At 45.5% G+C, this 26,509-nt stretch overlaps 1 protein-coding gene across 1 annotated transcript in view; it reads left to right on the top strand.

Annotated features, from left to right (window-relative positions):
* The window catches only part of GDPD1 (glycerophosphodiester phosphodiesterase domain containing 1), a 137,661-nt gene that overhangs the window by 98,297 nt on the left and 12,855 nt on the right, over positions 1-26,509 (top strand). Inside the window, exons 4-6 of the mRNA XM_040423645.1 lie at positions 10,303-10,348; positions 11,304-11,425; positions 25,180-25,269. Coding sequence (XP_040279579.1) covers positions 10,303-10,348; positions 11,304-11,425; positions 25,180-25,269 — 258 coding nt within the window. The remainder of the gene's footprint in view (positions 1-10,302; positions 10,349-11,303; positions 11,426-25,179; positions 25,270-26,509) is intronic.

Here is a 26,509-nt window from a genome sequence, read left to right as displayed (position 1 = left end):
ACAGGCCAGAGGCTCAATAGCTATAGCGAACAATAGAAGAGATAATGGACAACCCTGTCTTGTACCCCGATGCAGTGGAAACTGTGCAGATAGCTCCCCATTCGCCTTAATTCTGGCCACTGGTGAGCAGTAGAGAAGCTGAACCCATAACATGAATTCCCGCCCAAACCCCATAGCCCTCATGACCTACCACAGATATTCCCATTCGACACTATCAAAAGCTTTGGCAGCGTCGAGGGACAACATTGCACGGCAGCCCCCAGTATCCGTCGATCTCTGGAAATTGAGAAAAAGTCTCCGGAGATTAATGGAGATACTTTTGTCCAGCATAAATCCTGACTGATCTTCATGTATGAGGGAGTTAATAACTTTATTCAGGCAATAAGCCAGTACCTTCGCCAGTATTTTCACATATGTAGACTGAAGGGAGATGGGCCTAAAGGAGTCAGGTAAAGTTGGATCCTTTCCAGGTTTTGGCAACACTACCACTACAGCCTCTCTCATAGATGCAGGCAATATCCCCCATCAAAGAACTCAATCGGCAAACCATCAAAACCCGGGGGCCTTCTCGTTAGGAAAAGAGCCAAGGGCCGCCTGAAGTTCCTCCAGCTCTAAGGGCTCATCCAGATATTGTGCCGATTCCAGTGGCATCACCGGTATGGGTATATTGGCTAGGTAGGTATCACGGTGGGGAGTGGGGGGAAACTCCCCACCCTAAAGTGAGGAGAACAGGGAAGCAGCTAGGCCTGAACACCAGGTAAAGGAAGCAGGTCAACTCCTAGATCCACCCTAATCCTGGCCCTGACTCCTAACCGTATGAGCAGACCCAGAAGGCAGGTGGGCTCATAACCTGAGTAGCCCTGAGGATCCCTGAAATAATGTTAGGAGCAGGAGACGACCTTTTCTTTCCAGACGCGGATGAACAGGAGTCTCCATCGGCCTAGCTGCAAGGAAAGGGACAGCCAGTGAACAGCCACTGGATTGGCAGGTAACAACAACAACCACCGGACCCCATGCAGACAGGAAGCAGAGCTGCTCACCGACTTGTGATTTCCCCTCCGGGCAACCCTGACACCCTCTTCCGGAGGTTAACAGATAAACAGTGGAAATGTCTAGCAATGCTGGAATCAAACACCAAACATACCAGACATGGAACACCAAACTAGACATAAACACACACCCAAAACACCAACCACACCAAACAAGACAAACAGGTAAGGATGAGAAAAGGACAGAGAGAACATAGGGGAGACATCATGGTGACATCGATGTCTAGCTAGGAGGCCCTCCCACTGGACAGATGGTATATCCAGGAAAGGAGCAACACTCCAGCTCACACAAAGGCTGGAAGTAGGGATCGACTGATATTGACTTTTTAGGGCCGATACCGATAATTTGTGAACTTTCAGGCCGATAGCCGATAATTTATACCGATATTCTGTGAAATTTCATTTTTGAAAAAAAAAAAAATCCTACACAAATCTGCTGAAAATGAATATTTTTATTGTTAATGTGTAGTGTTTTTTTTGTAAATCTTTCTTTTTTATTTATACTTTGGTGTTTTTTTTTTACTAACTTTTAGTGCCCTCAGGGACTAGAACCCTTGTCCTATTCACCCTGATGGAGCTCTATCAGGGTGAATAGGATCTCACTGTCCCTGCTGCTCTGTGCTTTGTGCACACAGCAGCATGGAGCTTACCATGGCAGCCAGGGCTTCAATAGCGTCCTGGCTGCCATGGTAACTGATCGGAGCCCCAGGCTTACACTGCTGGGGCTCTGATCGGAGAGGAGAGGTGACCCTGTGGCCACTGCCACCAATGATTAAAACTGGGGGGGCTTGGGTGGGGGGGCGCACTGCGCCACCAATGTTTTTAATACGGGGGTGGGGGGCGCACTGCGCCACCAATGATTAATACTGGGGGGCTTGGGGCGCACACTGCGCCACCAATGAACATAAATCTCTAATTTATTCATATACAGGAGGCGGTAGCTGGCTGCAGAATCACATAGCCGGCTCCCGACCTCTATGAGCGGTAGCTGCGATCCGCGGCACCTGAGGGGTTAACTACCGCGGATCGCAGCTACCGCTCATAGAGTTCGGGAGCCGGCTATGTGATTCTGCAGCCAGCTTCCACCTCCTGTTCAATTTGAATGAATGTGTAAGTTAACATCATTGGTGGCGCAGTGGCCAAAGCCCCTCCCCTCCTCTTCCCATCTGTCTCTTCATTGGCGGCAGCCGCATCACAGAGGGGAGGGAGAGACTGCTTCCTTCTCCCCTGTGCTGCTGAGGGATTGCGGAGAGCGCTGTTAGCAGCGCAATCTGTGTTCCCCATACGTTATCGATATATCGGCAAAATAGATACCGATAACTGTCAAAATCCTGAATATCGGCCGATAATATCGGTAAAACCGATAATCGGTCGATCCCTAGCTGGAAGGCAACTGACCTAAGACTCTCAACACCAGGATATAAAGAGCCAAGAGGCCACACCCAAGACACACCTAAATCCACAGCAGCCAGATAATTAACCCCTCCGGCATCAGACAGGGAAGGACCCAGGGGAAATGAGTAGCCACCTACATGCTGCAACAACACGTTGCCGCAGGCAACAGCATGCACGGCAACCGTGTCACGGTGCACATTATTCTGGATGGGCCTTCTTTTGAGCGGACCACTCTGGCTAGTAAGCTGCCCGTGCTTTCTCCTGCTTCAAAATATTTCTGTTGTAAGAAGAAACGTTTGTTGTCTGCAGTTTGGGTCAGATAATCTTAAAATTTACCCTGTGCCTCCCTCCACATCGACTCAGCCTGTGTGGAAGGGTCTTGTATATAAGCAACCTCAGAGTCCTTCACCTCCCGCTGCAAGGAATCTGAGAGTCCCCTAGTCTTATTCCGTCTTTTAACTTTTTGTAAGTATAAACCCCGAACATAAGCCTTCATAGTATCTCACACTATCCCCATGGCTGCTGAGCCTTTATTGGAAAGGAAAAAGTCCCACATCTGTTCTGTAAGGGGGTCTCCTTCATCCAACAGTTGGATCCAGAATGGGTTAAGTTTCCAAAGAAATGAACCATTGCATTCCCTACCTCTCACCAGTTGTGTCTCTAATCGAATGGGATAGTGGTCTGATAGACTGCGTGGTAGGTATTCTATAGTGGAAATATAGGACGATGCCTCCAAGGACCCAATAGGCAAATCTATCCTAGAGAGAGAATGATAAGATGTTGAGAAGCAAGAGTACGTCAGGATATTGGAGTCTCCACAAATCATGGAGATCCAACTCGCGCAATAGCTTTGCCAGTGAGGTCTCCGAGGCATTCGCCAGAGTGGGGCCCTGATGAAATTTTATCTAGAGAAGGGTCTAAGTACTTATTGTAGTCTACTAGCATGTGTATCAGGACTGGGGGGCCTTGAATTATGCCGGTCATAACCTGCCTAATTACGTTACAGGAATATGGTGGCGGAATGTATATAGCTGAGATATATAGATGAGGAAGAATTCCACCTTAAGTATAGAACAGTGTAAGCAAACATATCTACCATTAGGGTCAATTTCCGAAGAATAACATTCAACGGGTAAGGCCCTGTGAACAAGAACACTGGCCCCTCTAGCATGTGTGGAATAGGTGGAGTGGTAGGAATGTGAGATCCACGGCTTATGTAGCAGTCTCTGGGAGTGCTTAGACAAATGCGTTTCTAGGAGACACAGTATGGCCGGTTGGTATTTTTGCATAGCTCCAAAGATAGCCTGCCTTTTTGTGGTATCTCCCAGGCCTCTAACATTACAGACCTATAACCTAAGCCTTACCCGCCATAGTTCAGAAAAGTACAGAAATGTTTAGGATGCTTATATCTATATGGACTGATCTGTATCTTTTGGTCAAATAGATAAAAAAGTAAGTTGTCTCTCTGCAAATACCCTCCCAACACAAACAATATACCAAAAAACCACAAAAAGGAATCTCTCCTTTTGTCCCAAACAGGGGACTTGAGGCACAAAAATTTCCTGAAGCTGGCAAACATGAAAAGGCGGCACCAGCGATCCACCCCTAACAGTACGGTACAACTAAGCAGGTGCACTATGAACATAAGGGTAACCTTTGTACATAGAGCCCAGAGCAGCAGCAATTCTTGTGCAACAAGCGGCATCTTATTCATACTTAGTCATAAATACGACTGGCCTAACAAAGATGGAGGCTAAGGACAGCATTCTGTTCATCATGTCTGACTAACGGGCAGTAAAACCTAGATAAAAGAGGGATAATAACATTCAGAATGAAGTGGTTACAAAATACTCATCATTATACTGTGACGGCTGCAGTGGTGTCCTCAGTGACAGTCCATTTCAAGATGGTTAGTCTCCGTGGTCAGTCAGTGATCAGCCAGTCCCAGTAGGACCACAGAGGGAGCTTTCATGTAGATCCATCCATCGGGTGGCGTCCTCGGGTGATTTAAAGAAGTGGATCTCTCCGCCAGCAACTACACGCAGCTTAGAGGGATAAAGCATAGAGTATTGCACATTTTTCATTCTTAAACGTCTTTTAACATCCAGAAATTTCGCCCGTCGTCTTTGGACCTCTGCCGAAAAGTTAGGGAAGACGGATATCTTATTGCCATTGATAGTTAAATCCATGTGAACTCTTGCATTACGAAGAATAGTGTCCCAGTCTTGGAAGTGCAGGATCTTGAGCAAAATTGGTCTGGGGGGTGCCCCCGGCGGCAAACGGAATGACACCCTGTGTGCCCTTTCTATTGCAAATAATGGAAACAGGGAATTTTGTACAAATTTATCTTCAAAGGGGTTCTGCACTTTCATTTAACTGATGATCTATCCTCTGGATAGATCATCAGCTTATGATCAGCGGGGGTCCGACACCCGGGACCCCCGCCGATCAGCTGTTTGAGAAAGCAGCGGCGCTCCAGCAGCGCCACGGCCTTCTCACTGTTTACCGCCGGGCTGCCCGCCCACTGACGTCACGACTAGTATCAACTAGCGTGGGCGCGGCTAAGCTCTGTTCACTTGAATGGAGCTTAGCCGTGCCCACGCTAGTTGATACTAGTCGCGACGTCAGTGGGCGGGCGGCCCAGCGGTAAACAGTGAGAAGGCCGCGGCGCTGCTGGAGCGCCGCTGCTTTCTCAAACACTCAAGTGCAGTGTGAGATACTATGAAAGTGCAGAACCCCTTTAAACCACTCTTCAAAGAACAGTGTAGCATTAACCCCTTCTGCCTTTTCCGGTACTCCCTCCAATCGGAGGTTGTTTCGGCGTGATCTGTTCTCCAAATCCTCTGTTTTATTTATAAGAAGGGCGATGTTATGGATAACCTTGGCTAGGTCCCTCTTTACAGGGAGTATTTGATCTTCTAAAAGACCCACTCTTTCCTCCACCCCAGCAACACGTTCATTAACTTTCCTTATGTCTTGCTGGATAAAAGAAGCACTTTCTTGTAGGGACCCCATGGATGTATTTAGGCTCATTAATGCAGAGCTACAGTTTTGTACTGTTAAAATATATCTTTAATTGTTGGTTCTGTATCTTGTGGCAGAGCATGAATAGGTATCTGTGGCTGTATCATGGGTTGTGTGTTTACTGCTTTGTGGGCTTCCCCTTCACCAGCTCCTGCCCCCTCCACGTGGATTCCGCTATCTTGGAGAACACTTTCTCCTATGGCATTATTCATAAGGGAGCTCACCTCCACCTCCTCCGTGGTATGTCCACTCTGTCAGGACTTCCCTCTGTATGGGGGACCCTGACAAATTGCTCCAGCCAGGCCGCCACATCCACGGACCTGGTCGATGCGGCGCCGCCATTTTGTTTAGCTGGCGTAGGTCCCGGCCCTCCCGCTCCTTTTTTGTTGTTCGGGTCATGCCCAATAATACTTGCAGGGCGCTTATCCACCCTCCTCCACCTCCGTCCAGCCGATATGAGAGCTCAAGCCGCAGGATGTCACAGGATGGTAGTGGGTGCCACTCAGGAGCTCAGAGGCGCGCGTCTCCTCACATTGCCGGCCAAGCCACGCCCCATGTTGGTCCAATAATTAGCCCATATAGGAGCCAGTACTAAGCACTTCTAACTGATCTGTCAGTTGTTCAGAGCAAATTTCACAGTATGTTTCTCATAAAAAGGGAGGGCAAGCCTATATCTTGGTAGTTGGTTTCAGATATGACCAGTTGTAATGCTTACCTGCTGTCTTCACTGTTGGTTATGTTGCTGATCTATGACTCCAGTTTAGTTACATTGTCCAACGGGAGTCACAGGTAGTCTGAATCTGTCTGAATAATCTGTCTGTGGGTCCTTACTCCACATTCGTACTCTACTAAAGCTCTGCTTATTCAGGATGTCTGAATTATACAAAAGTATACAAAATTAGACAAAAGTATAATCTGCTTTACAAGCAAAAGTAGTCCAGAGAAATTTTGCAGTGCTGAAGGGAACTAAAAAAACAAACTAATATCTCCAGGTGCCATAAGAGGAAATGGCCGCTGTTTATGGCTCAGGGTTTAATACATCAATACGTTGTTTGCAGCCTGTGTGCAATAGACTTCTTCTGCAGCCCAAAATACAGGATGCTGTAACTGCACTGTGTATTATGTTGACTGTTCCTGCTGGACAAAGGGGGTATTCGGAATTCTCTAAAGCTCAAAAAGGAACCTTGATAATGAAAAATATCAAGTATGTTTATACAATATTATTTTTTTTTTAGTTACTTTATATGCCAAAGAGAGTAAAACTAAGGCTAATTTTACACTCGCGTTTTGGGCGGATCTATCATGGATCTGCAAAAACTGATCCGTTATAATAATACAACCGCATGCATCCGTCATTTGTATTATCTGTAACATACACAAGACGGATCCGTCATGAACCTAATTGAAAGTCAATGGGAGACGGATCAGTTTTCTATTGTGCCAGATTGTGTCAGTGAAAACAGATCCGTCCCCATTGACTTACATTGTGTGCCAGGACGGATCCGTTTGGCTCAGTTTCGTCAAGTGGACAGCAAAACGCTGCAGGCAGCGTTTTGGTGTCCGCTTCCAGAGCGGAATGGAGACTGAACGTAGGCAAACTGATGCATTCTGAGCGGATCCTTTTCCATTCAGAATGCATTAGGGCAAAACTGATCTGTTTTGGACCGCTTGTGAGAGCCCTAGACGGATCTCACAAACAGAAAGCCAAAACGCGAGTGTGAAAGTAGCCTAACCCTGAAATGTTGTTCAGTTATATAAATGGTAAAAAGTTTAAACCTAAAAGTGTTGGCCCTTTACAGAGTGATGAGGGAGGAATTGTAGAGAGCGATGAGGAAAAAGAGAATCTATTAAATATTTTTCTCCACTGTATTCACTGAGCAAAATGAAATGTCAGATGAAATGAAAAATGTATAAGTAAATTTCCCATTAAAAGTGCTCTGTCTGACCCAGGAAAAAGTGCAGATTATTTTAAAAAGATTAAAATAGACAAATCACCGGATCCAGATGGCATACACCCCCGTATCCTAAGAGAATTAAAGGGGTTATCCGAGACTATAAAAAGCTCCCCCATATACCACATGAATATACTTGCCTGGCTTCCTGCTCCCTGCGCCTCTCCTGGACCCTGCATCGCCACTGCAGCTTTAAGTAATGAAATAGACAGACCCTTATTTCTGATATTTATGGACTTGGTGCCAATAAACAAAAATGGTCAAAAACAGAGCCTGGAAACTGTAGGCCAGTAAGTCTAACATCTGTTGTAGGTAAACTATTTGGGCCCCTCACTGAGGATAGGTCATAAGTAGTAAAATCGTGGAAAAACCCCTTTAACTTTAAATATGAAAGCACTTTATGTTGGCACAATTGTCGTGACTTTTCTTGGCCATACCAGAATATTCACCTGCAGTTTTTTACAACAGCCACAACAGGGAATTCCCAGGTAAGCTTTTACGGTAAATCCTAAGGATGTGTCATAAATGCCTAACCCTCACATATCAGGAGAATGGGGGTTTAGTGACCCGTATTTGCCGCTCTCTCTGTATACATAAGTAGAGAGGGTGGACGTGTACATGGCCATCCCTTTCAAAGTCTATGGCTACTTTCACATTAGTGGCAGCCTTCTCCGGCGGGTGAACAGCCTGTCAAATCCGTGTTGCCGCTAGTGCACGCGTGCTGCCGGAGTTCCGCTTCGGCCCCATTGACTATAATCTCGGCATGTTTGCCGTGTTGCCGCTGCCCCCCCACTGGCCGGCCCCCATTATAGTCAATGGGGCCGGAGTGGACCTCTGGCGGCACACATGCACTAGCGACAGCACGGATCCGGTAGGCTGTTCGCCCGCCGGAACAGCCTGCCGGAGAAGGCTACCACTAATGTGAAAGTAGCCTATGTCCGTTACCGAAAGATTCAAGCAAGCAGTGGTAGAAGAAAATGAAGGGTGGCTTTAATTTGTATAAAAATACAATTAAAATGATGTCATTTCCTGAAGTGACAAAGCTGAGGTTATTAACATTCTTGAGCTCTGGAGGCTGAATGAGAACATGCTGATTTATCTAGAGGCCAATATTTATGTTGGAAAATCGGAGAAAGGTCAGGTATTGTAAGGCCGGTGCTGACTGTGTAGGAATGTATTTGCTCTGTGTTAAGCTCCTTTCACAAATTTTTGCTAACGTATTTCATATTATTATTATTTTCCTATATTTTAAATCCTGCAGTAACAATAACCAGTGAAGGTTGAAGGCAGACAGAATGTTATTTAATGGGGTTGGTTGTGAACACATATCCTGTGCAGAATTAGGACATATGACATCATAGAGGAGGAGTCCTCTGGTGGACTCGAGTTATTATTTACATAGCATAGCTGCCATTGAATACTATATTTTGCTGGGGTGGTTGAAATGTATGGCCGACCACAGCTTCCCCAGCCAGAATCATGTAGAGTAGACATTATTTCGGATTGGAACCATTTGCAGTTTCCGATGCATGGTGATACTTAGGCCTATTACATGGCCTTTTACAGATCTGTAACACAGCGCCCATAGTCTGCTATGAGCCCCATACTGTACCACAATTTCTCATGGAGGATATTTTTCCTTATGATTCCATGTGATTTAAGCTATCACATATGCAGTGTGGATGCCATATTATAGTTTCTCACACCATAGTTTCTAGGGGAGAGTGCAATTTATCAAGTATATACCATCCCATGATATACCATAAAATGGAGCTATAGGGACACTGTGTGCCACCCGATATGCATCGTGCACACAGCAGTCCCGTGAGGATGGACACTTGAAGGGAGTCTGTCACCTCCAAATTTGGTTTCAAAGTAAGAATATTGCCATGTAGGATAGATGCCCCAAAGCTTTCTTGTGAAAATTTTGTCCTCAAATCCTGAGAAATATTTATTTTTATACAAATGAGGTTTTTGTATTCGTGTATGAACAGTCATAGAGGGAAGCCTGTCAATCACTGATAGGACCACCTCCTTGACTTCAAAGCCCAGAATATGCAGAAATTTAAATGAATAAATTGAAAGTTTTACTGAATCTTTTCCTATAATACTATACATCAATCTGCTCAGCTCCTCCTGCTCTATAACATGCTGCCTGCAGCTCAGACACCATGTTCAACATGACAGGTTCCCTTAAAGGCAGTATATTTATCCACGTGATGAAGTAATTGCTCCCGACTTGCGTGACTCTGTGACTGATATTTATACATTTGTCGATAAAAAGCTGGTAGTAGACATGCATATAGGACGTGATGGGTTCATACTAGGGGATGGGGCTTCTACCTATTCCTTCAATGTGTCACATTTTTACCTCCATCTATTTGTATGAGTATTTTATTTTAAATCTGGTGGGCCTATGCTCTGGGGTTTGGCCGAGCATTCCTCAAGGCCACCAGCCGCGTACATAATAGTCTGATGCTCTCAGCATTAATTAATGCCAGGGGCATCAGGTACTTGTGCACATGGCCAGGGGCCGCAGGTGCCCTTCTGAATTCAACTATATTCTCATACTCAGGATGATGATACAGTCGAATACTGCAACGAGGGCAGCAATATTATGTGCTGTACTGTGATACTTGGTTCTGCAGGGGCGGTACCTTGTGCTGCACAATGATATTGCTGCCCCTCCTACTTTTGTTATCTCTGACTACTTTTGTTTGTCCACCTTCAGTCAATTTGAACCTGCCTACAACATGGGGCCAAATTTTTTTTGTTGCCTATTCTAGTTCTAGTTTCTAGTTCCTATTCTGCCCCTGAGTACTAGTTTCAATGAAGATGAAGACATTCCTGCATAAACTTTTAAATGTTCTTGTGTCTTTTAGGATCTGCCTCCATATTTGTGTCAGCTGGATGTGACATTTGAAAAAGGTAACTCTCGTAGTCTTTCTTTTTAATAGTAATGTAGAGTGCCCTATCATATGTTGTGGTGCCTCCATATAGGACTATATTCTCCCTTGAAGCAACGCTTCCAGGAGAGCATACTTCCATAGTGCACAACCATATGGAATAAATCTCAGTCTAACTCGGTATGCATCCAAAGGTACATGCTACAGTATGAGCCTGAAGATTACTATGGGAGCTGTATGGCACATCTGTACAACAGAGATCAGCAATGTGGCTAGGTGTATGCAGCCGTATCATGTCTATGGTCAACTTGAGGCTGGATTTACTCACTTTTGAGTTCACTCATATCGGTCACACTAACATCAGTATTTTTATGGGTTGGCCTGATCTGGTGTGAACTGAGTCTTTCATGAACAGCCAATAATCAATAGCAAATGTAAATCAAGTCTATAATAATAAGCCCTTTAGATGAGAGCCTAACCAAAAACAGCTATAATGTATACAGAGGTACAGTAGAGTTCCATAGACTCCTGTGGGTTATTTATACATTGTACAGATCTGTAATATGGCCATGTGCTTGGGCCCTTTAAGGGGTTGTCCAGCCTTTTGGTCTTTTTTTAACTGTCCCCAGAAGCATCTTGTACCTAATGAAAAAATCACCTGCTGCCCACCGCTCCACCCCAGCTCTGTTCACCAGTCTTTCGCTCCCCAGCCTGTAACTTTCTGGATGGTATCACAGTAACTGGTGGGTGATGTGCCGCTAGGGTACACGTCACAGCTGAGGCCATTGATTAGCCACAGTGGCACACTTGTCCCCATACAGAAGTTCACAGGACAGAAACAGGAATGGAGCCAGGATACAATGGAGGAGAGCAGGCGAGTATGAGTTTTTCTCTATGTAAAGCATGCTGCTGGGGGCATGTTAAGGTTATGCCTGTTGGGTGCGCTGATGGTAAATGTTGACCCATGTCCTCTCCAGATTGCTGCTGTGACGGTGGGGACGACAGACAAATCCCGCTGCTGAAAGAAGTGTTTAAAGCATTTCCAGAGACCCCAATCAACATCGATATCAAAGTGAATAACGACATTCTAGTCAAAAAGGTATCTGCCATGTCCACACCATCACTACTAACCTAATCGTTTAGCAATAGTAGTATTACTGATCCACCATCAGACATGATCCAGCAGAAGAAACATGCTGCCTTCGTGGTTACTGGTTATTGGCGGACTGATGTTGGGGCACATGAGCTTGAAGCTATACTTTTGCTTACAAACCACCAATTATTGGACATGGTTTTATTGTCATTAGTAAGGAACTCTGGTTGCCTTTTGTAACCGTTGCGCTAAAAATTAGGATTACAGGGGTTGTAGAAAAAAATATTTTGATGTACCTTAATAGGGACTTCTGAGGTAATAGAGAGGGGTCCCTCTTCAGGATCCTCATCTCTTGACCAGAGTAAAAAGCAGTTACAAATAGCGTCTCTAACTGTGGAGGACCTGTCCAGACACAAACAACCCATAGGTGGTAATGAGCACAGTGCAATGCCTAGTTTCCCCTGTGATGGCGCTGGAGCAAAATTTAACACATACTGCCAGGTTTCCTCACAGATAACAGTTGATTCCTGGAGTTCCCAGTAGGGGGGAATCCCTGAGATCAGTTCCCTACTAAGGGACCTCTCTAACAAGTAGAGATTATCCCAAGTAAACATCCTCCTTAAAGGGGTTGGCCCATCTCAAACATTGGTGGTATAAAGCTAGGATATGCCACCAATGTCTGATAGGTGTGGGTCTCACCTTTGGGATCCACACTTATCTCTAGAATGGAAGCCGCAAAGTGAAGAAGAGTGGACCGCACACGTGCAACCGCCCTCAATTCATTTTAATGGGAGTGCTGAAAATACCTGAACGGCGCACTCGGCTATTTCCGGCAGCCCCATAGAAATGTATGGGAAGTGTACTGCGCAAGCGGGGACACAGCTCCATTCACTTCTTTGGGGCTGACGGAAATAGCCGAGCCAGCACTCGGCTATCTTCGGTACTCCCTTATAAATTACTTTGTAGCCTCTGTTCTAGAGATAGGTGCAGGTCCCACCTATAGCAATATGCCACCTCTTTAAAGGGAGTCTGTCACCACATTTCAGCATATTAGACCGATCAAATAGGGTTATATGATCCACCCAGAACTTAAAAACGGTACCTGCGCAGTATGGCGCATGCGCAGTAGGTATCGCGATGCCCTGCCAGGAGCGGGCATTGCATTGCGCATGCGCCCGCTACGATTTGGACCGCACAGCCGCAGTGGAAAAGGACAGGGGAGGGGAGTAAACGGGCGGGCAGAGGCGCACGGAGGGCGGGGTTATGAGCCGTTGAGGAGGTGCTGCCTGGGGCTCCGAGGATTGATAGACCGCCCTGGGCACTTGAGAGGGCCCATTAACATAACCTTATAAGTTCATTTTCGGCTAAAAGAAAAGTCTGTTTTCTACAACAAAGGTACCGTTTTTAAGTTCTGGGTGGATCATATAACCCTATTTGATCGGTCTAATATGCTGAAATGTGGTGACAGACTCCCTTTAAGGCTACTTTCAAACTTGCGTTTTTCTTTTCTGGCACTGAGTTTCGTCACAGGGGCTCTATACCGGAAAAGAACTGATCAGGTATATCCCCATGCATTCTGAATGGAGAGTAATCCGTTCAGGATGTCTTCAGTTCAGTCATTTTGACTGATCAGGCAAAAGAGAAAGCCTCAGCATGCTACGGTTTTATCTCCGGCGAAAAAAACTGAAGACTTGCCTGAATGCCGGATCCGGCATTTTTTTCCCATAGGAATGTATTAGTGCCGGATCAGGCATTCAAAATACTGGAATGCCGGATCCGTCCTTCCGGTCTGCTCATGCGCAGACCGTTAAAAATGAGAAAAAAATAAAATACCAGATCCGTTTTGCCTGATGACACCGGAAAAACGGATCCGGTATTGCAATGCATTTTTCTGACTGATCAGGCATTTTTCTGACTGATAAGGGTACTTTCACACTTGCGGCAGGACGGATCTGACAGGCTGTTCACCATGTCAGATCCGTCCTTCCGCTATTTCGCCGGACCGCCGCTCCGTCCCCATTGACTAGAATGGGGACGGGGGCGGAGCTCCGGCGCAGCAAGCCGGTGCACGGCGAAAGCCGCCGGACTAAAAAGTCGGACATGCAGGACTTTTTAGTCCGGCGGCTTTCACCGTGCTGCGCCGGAGTTCCGCCCCCGTCCCCATTCTAGTCAATGGGGACGGAGCGGCGGTCCGTCGGCACGGCAAAATAACGGCAGGACGGATCCAACATGGTGAACAGCCTGTCGGATCCGTCCTGCCGCAAGTGTGAAAGTACCCTAAGGATCCTGATCAGTCTAAAAAATGCCTGATCAGTCAGAAAAAATGACATGCGTTTGCATACAGTTTGCCTGATCAGGCAATGGAACTGCCTGCCGGAATCAAACAACGCAAGTGTGAAAGTACCCTAAGTGAGCTTTCTTAGAAGCAATCGGGTGTGCAAATCTTAAAGGGGTTGTCCGCATTGGTCTTCAGCCTAAGAGCAAATTGAATGCACTTTTCCTGTAAGATGGATACCGGCATTCGACACTGTTCGGCAGCGGTCTGACACCTAGAAACCCCGCAAATATTTTTACATGGGGTTTTTTCTTACATCACTGGTTCATTGCTTCAGATAAATTTAGGCTTTGCAGCTCTGCCTGATCATTTCCTTCCCATGCAACTTAAATAAGGAACAATTTCATCACTAAAACAAACAGTTTCTAAGGTCTCTTTGCCGCTTCCTTCCTACCCAGTTTTCTGAAGGGATCCGTCACTCGGGAGTTTATATGCTGTTTGTTGTGCTTTTTCCTAGTCGGAGAATTCCCTGTGTCATCTGGGGCTTGTAATATACAAGCATGCCGCGGCCAGCACTCTGAGGCTGCCATTAATTCAGCTTGTTTATTGGCCTTAAGTGGCAGTAACAGATACACCGGCTGCAGCTTTAATTCTGTATCGGCATTAGTGCTGAGAAAATTTAGTGCAGGAGTCAGCGAATATAATAAAATGATGCTGATAGAGATGGAGATCAACCCGGGGCACTGCTCTGTTAAGTGGTTTGTAGCACAAGAGGAATAACAGTCGGAAGACATTAACCATTACTTCCCTTTATGTTTCACTAGGTGTAAAATGAACGACCTTTGTGTCATGTAGAAGCTGTTGGACAGGACAATATCTGTGCGTTCGTTTTCTAGCATTGTCTTGTCGTTTCTCTGCTTACTATGGGATGTTTCATTCAGAAAATAGCCTATTGTTTAAAGCAAGGGGGTCATTTACTGTTCTGAAATACGCCTAAATTAGGCGTCTTTCAGGCGCAAATGGCGGCGCTACGGTTAGTTGTGCCACCATCTGCGACTTTGCCCTTTGCCCATCTCATTCATCATTTTCTACGTCTGTTTTAAGCGTAGAAAATGGTCTAAATATAAGACGTCTCGGAAGCTGTTTTACATTTAAAACTGGCGCTGGATGCGCTGAAGTTATGGAGAGGCCTGCGCCTCTTCATAACTTCGGCGGAACCACCGCCAACTATGGGTCTTAATAAATGTGCCCCCAAGTTTCTATGTTAAAAGGGTTTTCTGACTTTTCTATACTGATGATCTATCCTCAGGATAGGTCATCAGTATCTGATCGGCAGCGGTCTGACACCTGGAAACCCCGCAAATTCTCTGTTTGAGGAGACCAGAGCGTTGCTGCTTCTTCACAGCTTACCAAGCACAGCGCTGTACATTGTATAGTGGCTGTGCTTGGTATTGCAGCCCAGGTCCATTCACTTGAATAGTATAGTAATTATTAGAGTTCTGCACACTGTTGGGCTGGTGCAAGCGAAGGACTTGACCGTCACTTGTATATATAAAAAAATAAAAAAATTTGCAGCACTCAGATTAGCGTATGCAGTTCAATGTGTCGATTTATTATATAGCATCACATTCAAAGTGCATGATCCAGTTGAGGCAATTAAGCCACACATTTGTGTGCCACTGAAGAAGGTCCTATTGGACCGAAACGTTCATCACACAAATGTGGTCATGTATGGATTAATTATCTCAAATGGATCATGCACTTTGAATGTGATGCTATAATGATCATATATGACTTTCTGACCACTGAGGAAAAACCTCGGGAGGTTTCGAAACGCGTCTGGTGAATGGTGAAATATTTAAACACAAACACAGAGATATACAGAAAATATAAGAATCTGCGGTGACAAGAAAATCGCACAGCTGCGGAACACAGTCAGCGTTTTAAAGCCTTCAACCCCCATGCGCGGAGAAGTAAGTGACGGCACTAGCGCGCAGACAGAGTGTGGGAATTAGGCTAGGTTCACACGGGCGAGATTTCCGCGCGGGTGCAATGCGTGAGGTGAACGCATTGCACCCGCACTGAATCCGGACCCATTCACTTCTATGGGGCTGTGCAGATGAGCGGTGATTTTCACGCATTACTTGTGCGTTGCGTGAAAATCACAGCATGCTCTATATTGTGCGTTTTTCACGCAATGCAGGCCCCATAGAAGTGAATGGGGCTGCGTGAAAATCGCAAGCATCCGCAAGCAAGTGCGGATGCGGTGCGATTTTCACGCATGGTTGCTAAGATGAAAGTCTATTCACTGTATTATTTTCCCTTATAACATGGTTATGAGGGAAAATAATAGCATTCTTAATACAGAATCTTTGGTAGAAGGTCAATTGAGGGTTAAAAAAATAAATAAAAATTAACTCAATTCCTCCTCTTGATCGCGTAGTTGCCGATCTCTTCTTACTTCTTTAATCATGAGCTGCCGGCTAAAGGACCTGTGGTGACGTCACATCACATGGTCCAATCACATGGTCCATCACTGTGGCGATGGACCATGTGATTGGACCATGTGATGAGCTCATTGACGTCACCACAGGTCCTTTGACAGGTCCTGAAGAAAGAACAGGAGACCGGCAGCTACGCGATCAATTTGAGGAGGTGAGTTAATTTTATTTTTTAACCCTCAATTGATCTTCTACTAAGCATGGAGGCACACTACACACAATAATCCCCGTTATAAATTGACAATACTTATTCTTAATAACACAACAAACTCAAAGTTGGATGAAAAGGCGAGGCCCCCCACAAGCATTGCAGCCCTTTCTCAATAGCGCCCTGCAAACCTAAATAAAAAATGTAAATTCCAATTTCAGACAGGTGCACATTGTCCGACCTGAAAAGACCTATCACCCATCCTTCCAGATCAACGTGCCTGTAAGAGAACCCGCCAAGCAAAGGCATGAATTTATTCATGACTTTATTAACCCATTTACAAATTTTTTCACAGAAGGAATACTCTTTAAATGACCAAACCAAGCGAGGCACTATTTCAGAAAAAAACAAAACAGTGTCTGGCAACATGCATCTCAATAGTGACAAATCCCTTTTCATTTCCCATAATAACCTACACGTCTTAATTTTTCCCAAATCGTTCCCGCCCACATCAAAAATTTAAATATTAGGATGGGGAAGACTAGCGCATAACTTTTGTATTTCACGTAACACACCGCTCCATCCCATTCCTCTAATACCCTGCCAAAACACCTGCAAGGATGAGCCATCAAAAGATAAGTTCTCAGTGTACGTTCTCTTCTGTGCCCAGAATATATACGAATGGCCCATAATCCAAACAATTATCTGACTCCCTGAAAAAATAGAAAATAATTTAGTCTGGTCATAATAAATCCGGCCTAACATACAATCTAGCTCTATCTGAATCCCAACGACCTATCCTTTTGATAACGCCCTCATCTAACCCGAACCTAGCTACCTCCGTGGCTGCACCAATTCTAAAGGAATGTGAAGAAATTTTCAAAGAACTCAGCCCAAGTGCCGCCAAGCATTTTTTAAGTACAGCACTAAATTAGAAATTTAGTCAAGGGGAAAACCATCCTTATGAATTAAAAAAGGGGCCGGACCAGACGGGCAAACCTCAAGCCAAGCACGAACCATGCCAACTGGACACAATGAAGAACCCACCCACTCGTTCAACCTTATAATTCTGCCCCTCCCATATTGATCCGTCTTTGAACGCTTCAACAAAATTTCAACAAAACCGGTATTTAACACAACCTCCTCCATTTTTAAACCAGAACATACCGAACGACTAGCAGACACTAATTCACTATTCCTTAATGCTGCAAAAAATGCTAAAATAAAACTTGTCCGAAAAAGCAAAACTTCAAAAAAATCAAAACAAATGGCAGACAAAATTTCATATAAACTCCCCAATAACTCAACTGATATTGGTCTCCTATTATCAATACACAAATTTTTTTTACGGTAACCTTTCATCATTTGTTTAATAGAAAAATAAACTGCTAATGGCTTCTTACCTGCCAGCTTAAGAAAAAAGGAAATCCCTGCTATTGTCCTAGCAACTGACGAAAATGACAAGTTTCTTTTAAATAGACTAGCTATAAATAACATACCACAACCAAGGTCATCCACATCATTGGGCAATGAATTAGAGAATAGAACCCAGTCCCGCCATGCGGCTGCATACGCAGCCCATGTTTTTTCAGCCACCGACTGTCTGATTGATTCTGATATCAATCCCATAATAGGTCCCAAAGATGTTGAGGGCACGGCAATCCCTCCAACTCCGCTCCTGGTGCTAGCTCCTGAAATCTGGCAAACTGGAAACGAGATAGAGAATCCGCCAAATTATAAAATTTACCTTGAACATACTTAGCCTTAACCCAAATATTAAGCTTCAGGCAACAAAGCACAAAATGCCTCAGCAATTCAACTACTAACTCACACTTAGATGACAGTGTATTGATTGCAAAAACCACGCCTTTATTATCCGTATTGACTAAGATCCTTCTATTCTTAAAATGACTTCCCCATAAAACAATTGAGACCACAACCGGAAAAAACTCTAGCAAGACGATATTACGAGTTACCCCGTTGTCAATCCAAGAAGATGGCCAGGCCTCTGCCGACCACCTGCCATCCCAATAAGCCCCGTGACCACAGCTACCAGCTGCATCTGGGACTAAACCCAGAGCATCCGACTCCACAAACTCCTCCTGCCAGCAATTTGCTCCATTAAAATTTTCAAAAAATTCCAACCACATAGCCATATCTTCTTTTAAACTCCTAGTTAACCTGATATGCGAGCGGGGGGGATTTAAGGCCCCGCGTCGCAAAATATAAACGCTTAGAGAAAACCCTTCCCATAGGAATAATTCTACAGGCGAAATTTAAAGACCCTAGCAAAGACTGCATCTCTTTCAAAGTGCATTTTTCTTTTCTTAGGGCTCTTTCACACTTGCGTTGTTTTGTTCCGGCATAGAGTTCCGTCGTCGGGGCTCTATGCCGGAAGAATCCTGATCAGGATTATCCCCATGCATTCTGAATGGATAGAAATCCATTCAGGATGCCTTCAGTTCCGGACCGGAACGTTTTTTGGCCGGAGAAAATACCGCAGCATGCTGCGCTTTTTGCTCCGGCCAAAAATCCTGAACACTTGCCGCAAGGCCGGATCCGGAATTAATGCCCATTGAAAGGCATTCATCCGGATCCGGCCTTAAGCTAAACCTCGTTTCGGCGCATTACCGGATCCGACGTTTAGCTTTTTCTGAATGGTTACCATGGCTGCAAGGACGCTAAAGTCCTGTTTGCCATGGTAAAGTGTAGTGGGGAGCGGGGGAGCAGTATACTTACCGTCCGTGCGGCTCCCGGGGCGCTTCAGAGTGACGTCAGGGCGCCCCACGCGCATGGATGACGTGATCACACGGACTGTAAGTATACTACTCCCCCGCTCCCCACTACTACTACGGCAACCAGGACTTTAATAGCGTCCTGGCTGCCATAGTAACACTGAACGCATTTTGAAGACGGATCCGTCTTCAAATGCTTTCAGTTCACTTGCGTGGCACCTCTGGCAAATGGAGTACACGATGGATCCGGACAACGCAAGTGTGAAAGAGGCCTTAGTAACAAAATCAACAGCAACTTAATCTTATCTAACTTCTCTGAAGACAAACGAAATTCCATGTTAACTGTATCTATAACAATGCCCACACTGAAAACCTTCAAATAATAACTTCGCCGCCGTCTGATCAGGATTTCTAAAAGCTTCACTGGGGTCGGTGCTTTTAGAAACTTGATCTCTTGCGGAAGGCTGCTGCGGGCTAGGTTGTGAATTCCTTTTAAAACACCTCAGCATAGGATGAGTGCCACCGCAAAACGAGCACTCGTGTTTATAGCGGCAATTAGACGACCACGACCAGGCTCGGGAGTACTCTAGGTTTTGGGTGTAAACGATTTTTGAGGTAACATTAAATTCACCCAAAGACCTATGTCCTTGACTCCCCATTTAAGCGATGGGTGCACCGCCAACTTCTGGTACCATGCCATACCACTAAAATTTCGGTACGCCTCCAGAATAATATCCAGGTGTTGGAAAAGGCCACTACAAAACTCAGGGTGCTTTTCACCAAGAACCGCAGCATATATAAAGAAGGCTTGAAGCCAATTATTAAAAGACCTTGGCATCGTACGCTTTCTATCATCTTTCTTTTCACGTACCACATGCTCCCTAGCAGAAGGCAACAGGGACATGATTTCAACAAATTCTAATCTCCAAATCTTTTCTTTAATACCGGCAGCCAAATGATAACCCAGGGGCGACACTTCACAAACCAAAGCCTCCTTCATACACACTTCATTAACACCAAAACCTTTTTCTAACACTGGCCTTGAACTCACTGCAGCGTTGCTAGTAGCAACCTGCTTTTTGTTCTTGACCCATACGTCAGACGCTGTGTGGGGCACCTGCCCGCTAGCAACCTCTGCCAGCAGCTTAACCAGCCCAGACAACAGCGTGGACTCAGGCACTAACTGTACATTGAAACTCTCACCATCCACATGCTCCTCCTGGACCGCACCAGAGGCTGTCTTCATTCTTCCATGGGGGCTTGGAGGTAACTCAACCCCAGAAGGAGGGAGCCCCTCAACAAGCTGCCCCAAGACGCTGTTAATATTTGAAGTTCCCACACTGCTCTTCTCATTCATGGCTCCGCCCCCAGCCTGCGCTCCTCTGCGACGTCCTCTCCCTGTTCCTCAGCAGGCTGGCCGCTCTGTGCCCTGGAGACCTCCCGCCTGGCGGACTGATGCCGCGTCTTTTTGCTTCCACTTGCCGGCGAAGCACTCTGTTTTCTGCTGCGTCGGCGTCCCGCCTCAGAAGAAGGAGTATAGGCGCTCCCAGACTTCCTAGCTCTTTTGCCAGGAAGCGCCCCTCCATCAGCTGACAGACCGCCGCCTCTTCCGCTGCTGTCACTGGCGCTGCTGGGCTCTCCTCTTCCGGCTGCCTTCCCACAGGCGGCGCTTGGCTCAAACAGCTCCTGAGCCATTCTTCACCGCCGGCCGGCTCTCACAATCAGCTGCAGGAGTAGCTCTTGCGTGCCGTCTTCAGCCGCAGATCCATGTTATAAGGGAAAATATTACATCTACACAACACCGAACCCAAACCCGAACTTCAGTGAAGAAGTTCGGGTCTGGGTATCACAGTCAGTTTTTTATCACGTGCGTGCAAAACGCATTGCACCTGCGCAATAAAAACTGAACAACCAAACCGAATCACAGTCAAAACTGACTGCAATTGCGTACCTACTCGCGCGGGTTTGCCGCAATGCACCCGGGACGCATCCGGAGCTAAAACGTGACGCCCGTGTGAACCCAGCCTTAGCGGCGTGAGAGACCTGCAGCTAAGGCTACTTTCACACTAGCGTTCGGGTGTCCGCTCGTGCGCACCGTTTGAAGGGGCTCACGAGCGGCCCCGAACGCATCCGTCTGGCCCCAATGCATTCTCAGTGGAGGCGGATCCACTGAGAATGCATCCGCCTGCCAGCGTTCAGCCTCCGCTCCGCTCAGTGAGCGGACACCTGAACGCTGCTTGCAGCGTTCGGGTGTCCGCCTGGCCGTGCGGAGGCGAGCGGATCCGTCCACACTTACAATGTAAGTCAATGGGGACGGATCCGCTTGAAGATGACACAATATGGCTCAATCTTCAAGCGGATCCGTTCCCCATTGACTTTCAATGTAAAGTCTGAACGGATCCGCTCAGACAACTTTCACACTTAGAAAATTTTCTAAGTTTTAATGCAGACGCATCCGTTCTGAACGCTAGTGTGAAAGTAGCCTTACATGTATGTATTTCAGCTACCAGCTACATCAAACAACACTCAGGAGTCTGGTAAGCGGAGAAATCCCACACTGTATCTAATACAAAGGCTGATTTAAATAAATTGAATAAGTACGCCACCTACGGAACCGTGAAATAAAGCGGCACTTATACTATACAAAGTAGCAACAACAAGACAATCACGTAACAATTAATCATATTATATGTAGCAAGACAACAACAATAGGACAACTTGCAGATATTTATGATATCGCTGTGGAATATGAAATTATTTTAAATAGTGCGTGAGCTCCGCACTAGAAAATAACAGAGGGACCGTGACTATATATCCTTTCAATTCAAGGACTATATGTATAATTACTATATTGGTCATTTTTATTTTTTATAGTTCTTTTAAGGTTTTGTATGAAAGATATAGGGGTATTTGTGATTTATGTAGAGTATACTTATTTTTTAAAGGGATAATAAGAATAAACTGCTATGTGTTTTTGATATGTTGTTTTTTTTTGTATGAGGCCAGCCATTAATTAAATATAATAAATCTACACATTGAATTGCATACGCTAATCTGAGTGCTGCAAATGGCCCAAGGGTCATTGAAAATGGTTTAGACAGAAACTATTCTGTCCTGTGTGGGCGGCCTGGTTTGATCCTTGCTATGGGGCCCTTCTCTATGTACACCATTGGCTACACAGCTTGCAATGCGTATGTGCCGCCAGCCAGAAGAATAGGAGCTGCTGTGAAGTCCATGCCCACTTTCACCGAGGGGATGAGTGACATCAGTTAGGACGGGAGGGCTTCAGCGTATGCAGTGGTGGGTAACGCTCCCCCCCCCCCCCCCCCCCAGACACTTGGGGCCTAATCATCATAAGGAACAGAGATTGTTTTCTGCCACAAGCTACCAGCAAATATGGCAACAAACATATGTTCAACTTCAACATGCATATAACAGCACTGCGACACATAAGATTAAAAAAAACATTCCAGTCATACCCGTGTTTACTCTGTTGGGGTCATTTATCAAACTGGTGTAAAGTAGAACTGGCTTAGTTGCCCATAGCAACCAATCAGATTCCACCTTTCATTTTTGACAGCTCCTTTGGAAAATGAAAGGTGGAATCTGGTTGCTATGGGCAACTAAGCCATTTCTACTTTTCACCAGTCTGACAAATTACCTCATGTGTCTTTTATTCCCTGTCCAGAAAAAGTGCTTTTATTCTACTGGAAAACAGCTCCCAAGTGCCCGGCTAGGCAGGGTTTGCTGTTCCCTGTGACTTTATAAGGGGGAAGGGCTGCTTTAGCTGCTCATATCTTGGGATTGGTAGCAGCGAGAGTTATGGGCTGGCATTACATCAATTACGTTGGAATTTATAGCTGTTAGATATCGGGATGCAGTGAATGCAGCTGAAAGTGAAAGTACAAGCAGGTTTCACTGCTTTCCTTCCCGACTCAATTTATAACAGCTATACCTTCTATGTAATTAATATAATGCTATGGTATTGTTTGAAAGCTAGGAATGCCATCTTTCGAACAAGTCCAGGCCCATATCTCTAGCTGCTACCAATCCCAAGATATGAGCAGCTAAAGCAGCCCTCCCCTCTTCAGTCTGGTTTGCTTTGGGCACTTGGGAGCTGTTTTCCAGATAAAGAAAAGAACTTTTTGTGGACATGGAATAAAGACACACAGTACACACTGGTATGTTTGGATTGCATTTGCAATCTTCTGTGGGGCAGCGCTGTTAGTTTTGTAGGTGAAAATTACGTGACAGTCTCCCTTTACGGTGTGCAGCTTCTGTCATAAGGAACATGGTTATGAACATTAAAGTGTCTGGCTTTAGACATGTGCTAATGTCAGCTGAAGCTAACAGTCGTTGTCCCTTCCTTCTAGGTGCCTTCGTTTTTTGTGAAAAATAAACTTTTATTGTATGCAAATGAGCCTCTACAAGGAATGGGGTTGTTGCCCCTACTCCTTGAGGTTCTGTTCGGCCTCCTCTGGGCACCATGCTGATTGACAGGGCCAGGCAGGATGACATGAACACTAAATCTGGGAGGCATCTAGAAAGAAGGGACACGGACTGTTAGCCTCAGCTGACATTAGCACACGTTAAGGCAGCTAGTTTAATAACCATGTTCCTGATGCCATAAGCCCTTTAAAGGGACTCTGTCACCATGATTTTAAGCCATCTACAGTAATGCATGAGTAGTATTGCAGAGAAAACATACAGATCACTATTTTTTATTTTTCAAATGCCCCCTTCCCCCGTTCCTCTACTGTTAGTGCTCAGAGCTGTACATGCGCAGAGGACTCCTCTCCATTATGTTAGCACAGCAGCTCGGACTGTTCATTTCAGTGCAGCTTTGAGTGCTGACAGCGGGGAAACGGGGCAGTAGGAAAAGAAAGAGGGATTTGGACTTCTTATCTGTAGTACTACTCATGTATTACCGCCAATATCATGGTGACAAATTCCCTTTAATAAATGAAAATGAGGTGACAGACTCCTTTTAAAAGAGAGGTGACAGATATTCTTTCAAAGGGGTTGTCTCATCTCAGACAATAGGGGCATATGGCTAGGATATGCCCCCATTGTCTGATAGGTGTGGGTCCCTGCACCTATATAGAGAACGGAGCTCCGCAGCCGCCCTCCGTTCATTTTCTATGGCACCACTGAGCACTGGCTCGGCTATTTCCATCAGGTCCATAGAAGTGAATGGGAGCGGTGGGCGGTCATGCGCGGTAAGCTCCCATTCATTTCTATGGGGAGAGCGCTTGGTGGTGGCTGGACCAGCCACCACCTTGCGGGGATCCGTTCCCGATATAGGTGTGGGACCCGCACCTATAAGACAATGTAGGCATATCCTAGCGATATGCCTCTAGTGTCTGAAATGAGACAACCCCTTTAAGTATATAGTTGTCCCTTACCAATCTCTGCTTCTGTAGCTGCCTCTTTATGAGAAACTTATGGATACTTAATCTAAAGGGGAATGTGCCATGAAACCCCCAGCAGAAATCCAAGGCGGCCCTTTATATTTCTGCAATGCCAGCTGCCGCGGGTGCAGCTATCACTTTGTGGTTTCTGTGCAGATTCAGATTGCATGCAGTGGTCAGCAGATTTGCTGTGGCTTTCACGTGGATTGCGTGCAGAAATCTGTGAAAAACCGCCACAGTGTGAACATACCCTTAGGCATTTATGAGGTGATGGGCTATCGCAGGGTGAGACGGAGACTGGCATGGTAAAATGGCTGACAAGCAGTTTCTTTTCTCTGCTGTTTTGCCCAGTACTTATGTTCAGCATAGGAATCATATGGGACGTACTGATTACTAGATATGCATTGCCTGGGGTAGTCCGGATCTTTTATATGGATAGCCATTCTTTAGGATAGGCCCTCAGTGTACGCACAACCACCGATCAGCCGAATATATTTGTTCCGTCCATTATGCTTGATATAAAGGTATGCCTTTTTACTTCCCCCGAATCAAATACAACTATTAAAGTGAGGGGAACAAATAGAGAGGGCGGCGGGCACCCTGCGGTGCCATAATATGCACAAACCTTTTGGAAATGAAACACGTGGGAGGTAATGTTCACCTTAATGTGAGTTCTGTATATTCTGGCAGGTCTCAGAACTGGTAAGAGAACACGGGAGAGAGCACCTGACAGTGTGGGGTAACGCCAACTACGAGATCATTCAGAAGTGCCATAAAGAGGTGAGGGCGGATTAACTGTGTGCAGTACAAGCCGTCTGTAATTATGTATTAAAGAGGACCTGTCCCCTCTACAGACATGTCTGTTATAGTCACTATATGAATCCCCCATGTAATAACATTTCAGGAGAATCTATTCTTATGACTCTATGATGTGCCATTCCTGTATTATTTACTTCTAGAAGTTGTGAAAGAATTAATAGCAGGTCCAGATGGGTGTTACCAGTGGGGGGGGGGGGTGTTCCCTGCATAGTCTGACACTATTTAATCGGTGATGCCAGTGTCAGTCCCTTAACTGGTAACACCCATCACTGCAAACTGCTAGTAATTCATTCATAACTGTATATGACAAGATGCTCCACAGCTGTTATTACACGAGGCTATCAGGAGACTGGAGGCTACATGTCTTCTTTAAAAATAGGACAAAAAATATTAAAATTTCCTCATATCCCCTCTATTTTAACAGGGGGATTATCTTTCTGTCCTGGTTTCCATATAATGCTGACATTATCATATTTCCCTGACAATCATCAGTGATATATTTCGCTTCTGTTGTCATTATCTCAGGATTACTGTACAGGCGTTCCCAGCTGTTTGACAAATTAAACCCACTTGTTTTTTATTTTACCTCATCGTTACCCTTTGTGAAACCCCCTGACATATTCCTAGACTTTTAGCTCTGATACCAGTGGTTTAGTTGCAAGATCAATAAAGCCTTCCACCCAAAAAAAATATGTTCTGAGCGCCATCTACTGGAGAACTCAGTGTAGTGCAAGATCCAGGATGTGTATTGATCTGTGGTGTATAGAGGCCCACATTTACTACTCTGACTGCGCCTAGACATTGTCATTTATTGCGATAACATGTGGCACAAATTGGCACACTTCTAGTGTAATTTGTGCTACAATTCTGGCGTATAAATGTGGCAAAGTAATCCATTCATTAGGTTAGACATAATTGTCAGTGTGATAAATTTGGTCCATGTCTAGGGAACTTGTCTAAGGCCCCTTTCACAGAAGCGAGTTTTCCGCGCGGGTGCAATGCGTGACGTGGACGCATAGCCTGACCCATTCATTTCAATGGGTCTGTGTACATGAGCGTTTTTTTTTTCACGCAGCCCTGGCCCCATAAAAGTGAATGGGGCTTCAGTAAAACGCATTGCATCCGGAAACAGGTGCGGATGCAGTCCGTTTTTCACTGATGGTTGCTAGGAGATGTTTGTAAGCCTTCAGTTTTTTTTATC

The sequence above is a fragment of the Bufo bufo genome, chromosome 3, assembly GCF_905171765.1.
Source record: "Bufo bufo chromosome 3, aBufBuf1.1, whole genome shotgun sequence".
Taxonomy (NCBI): Eukaryota; Metazoa; Chordata; class Amphibia; order Anura; family Bufonidae; genus Bufo; species Bufo bufo.
This window is presented reverse-complemented; position numbering and strand designations above follow the sequence as displayed.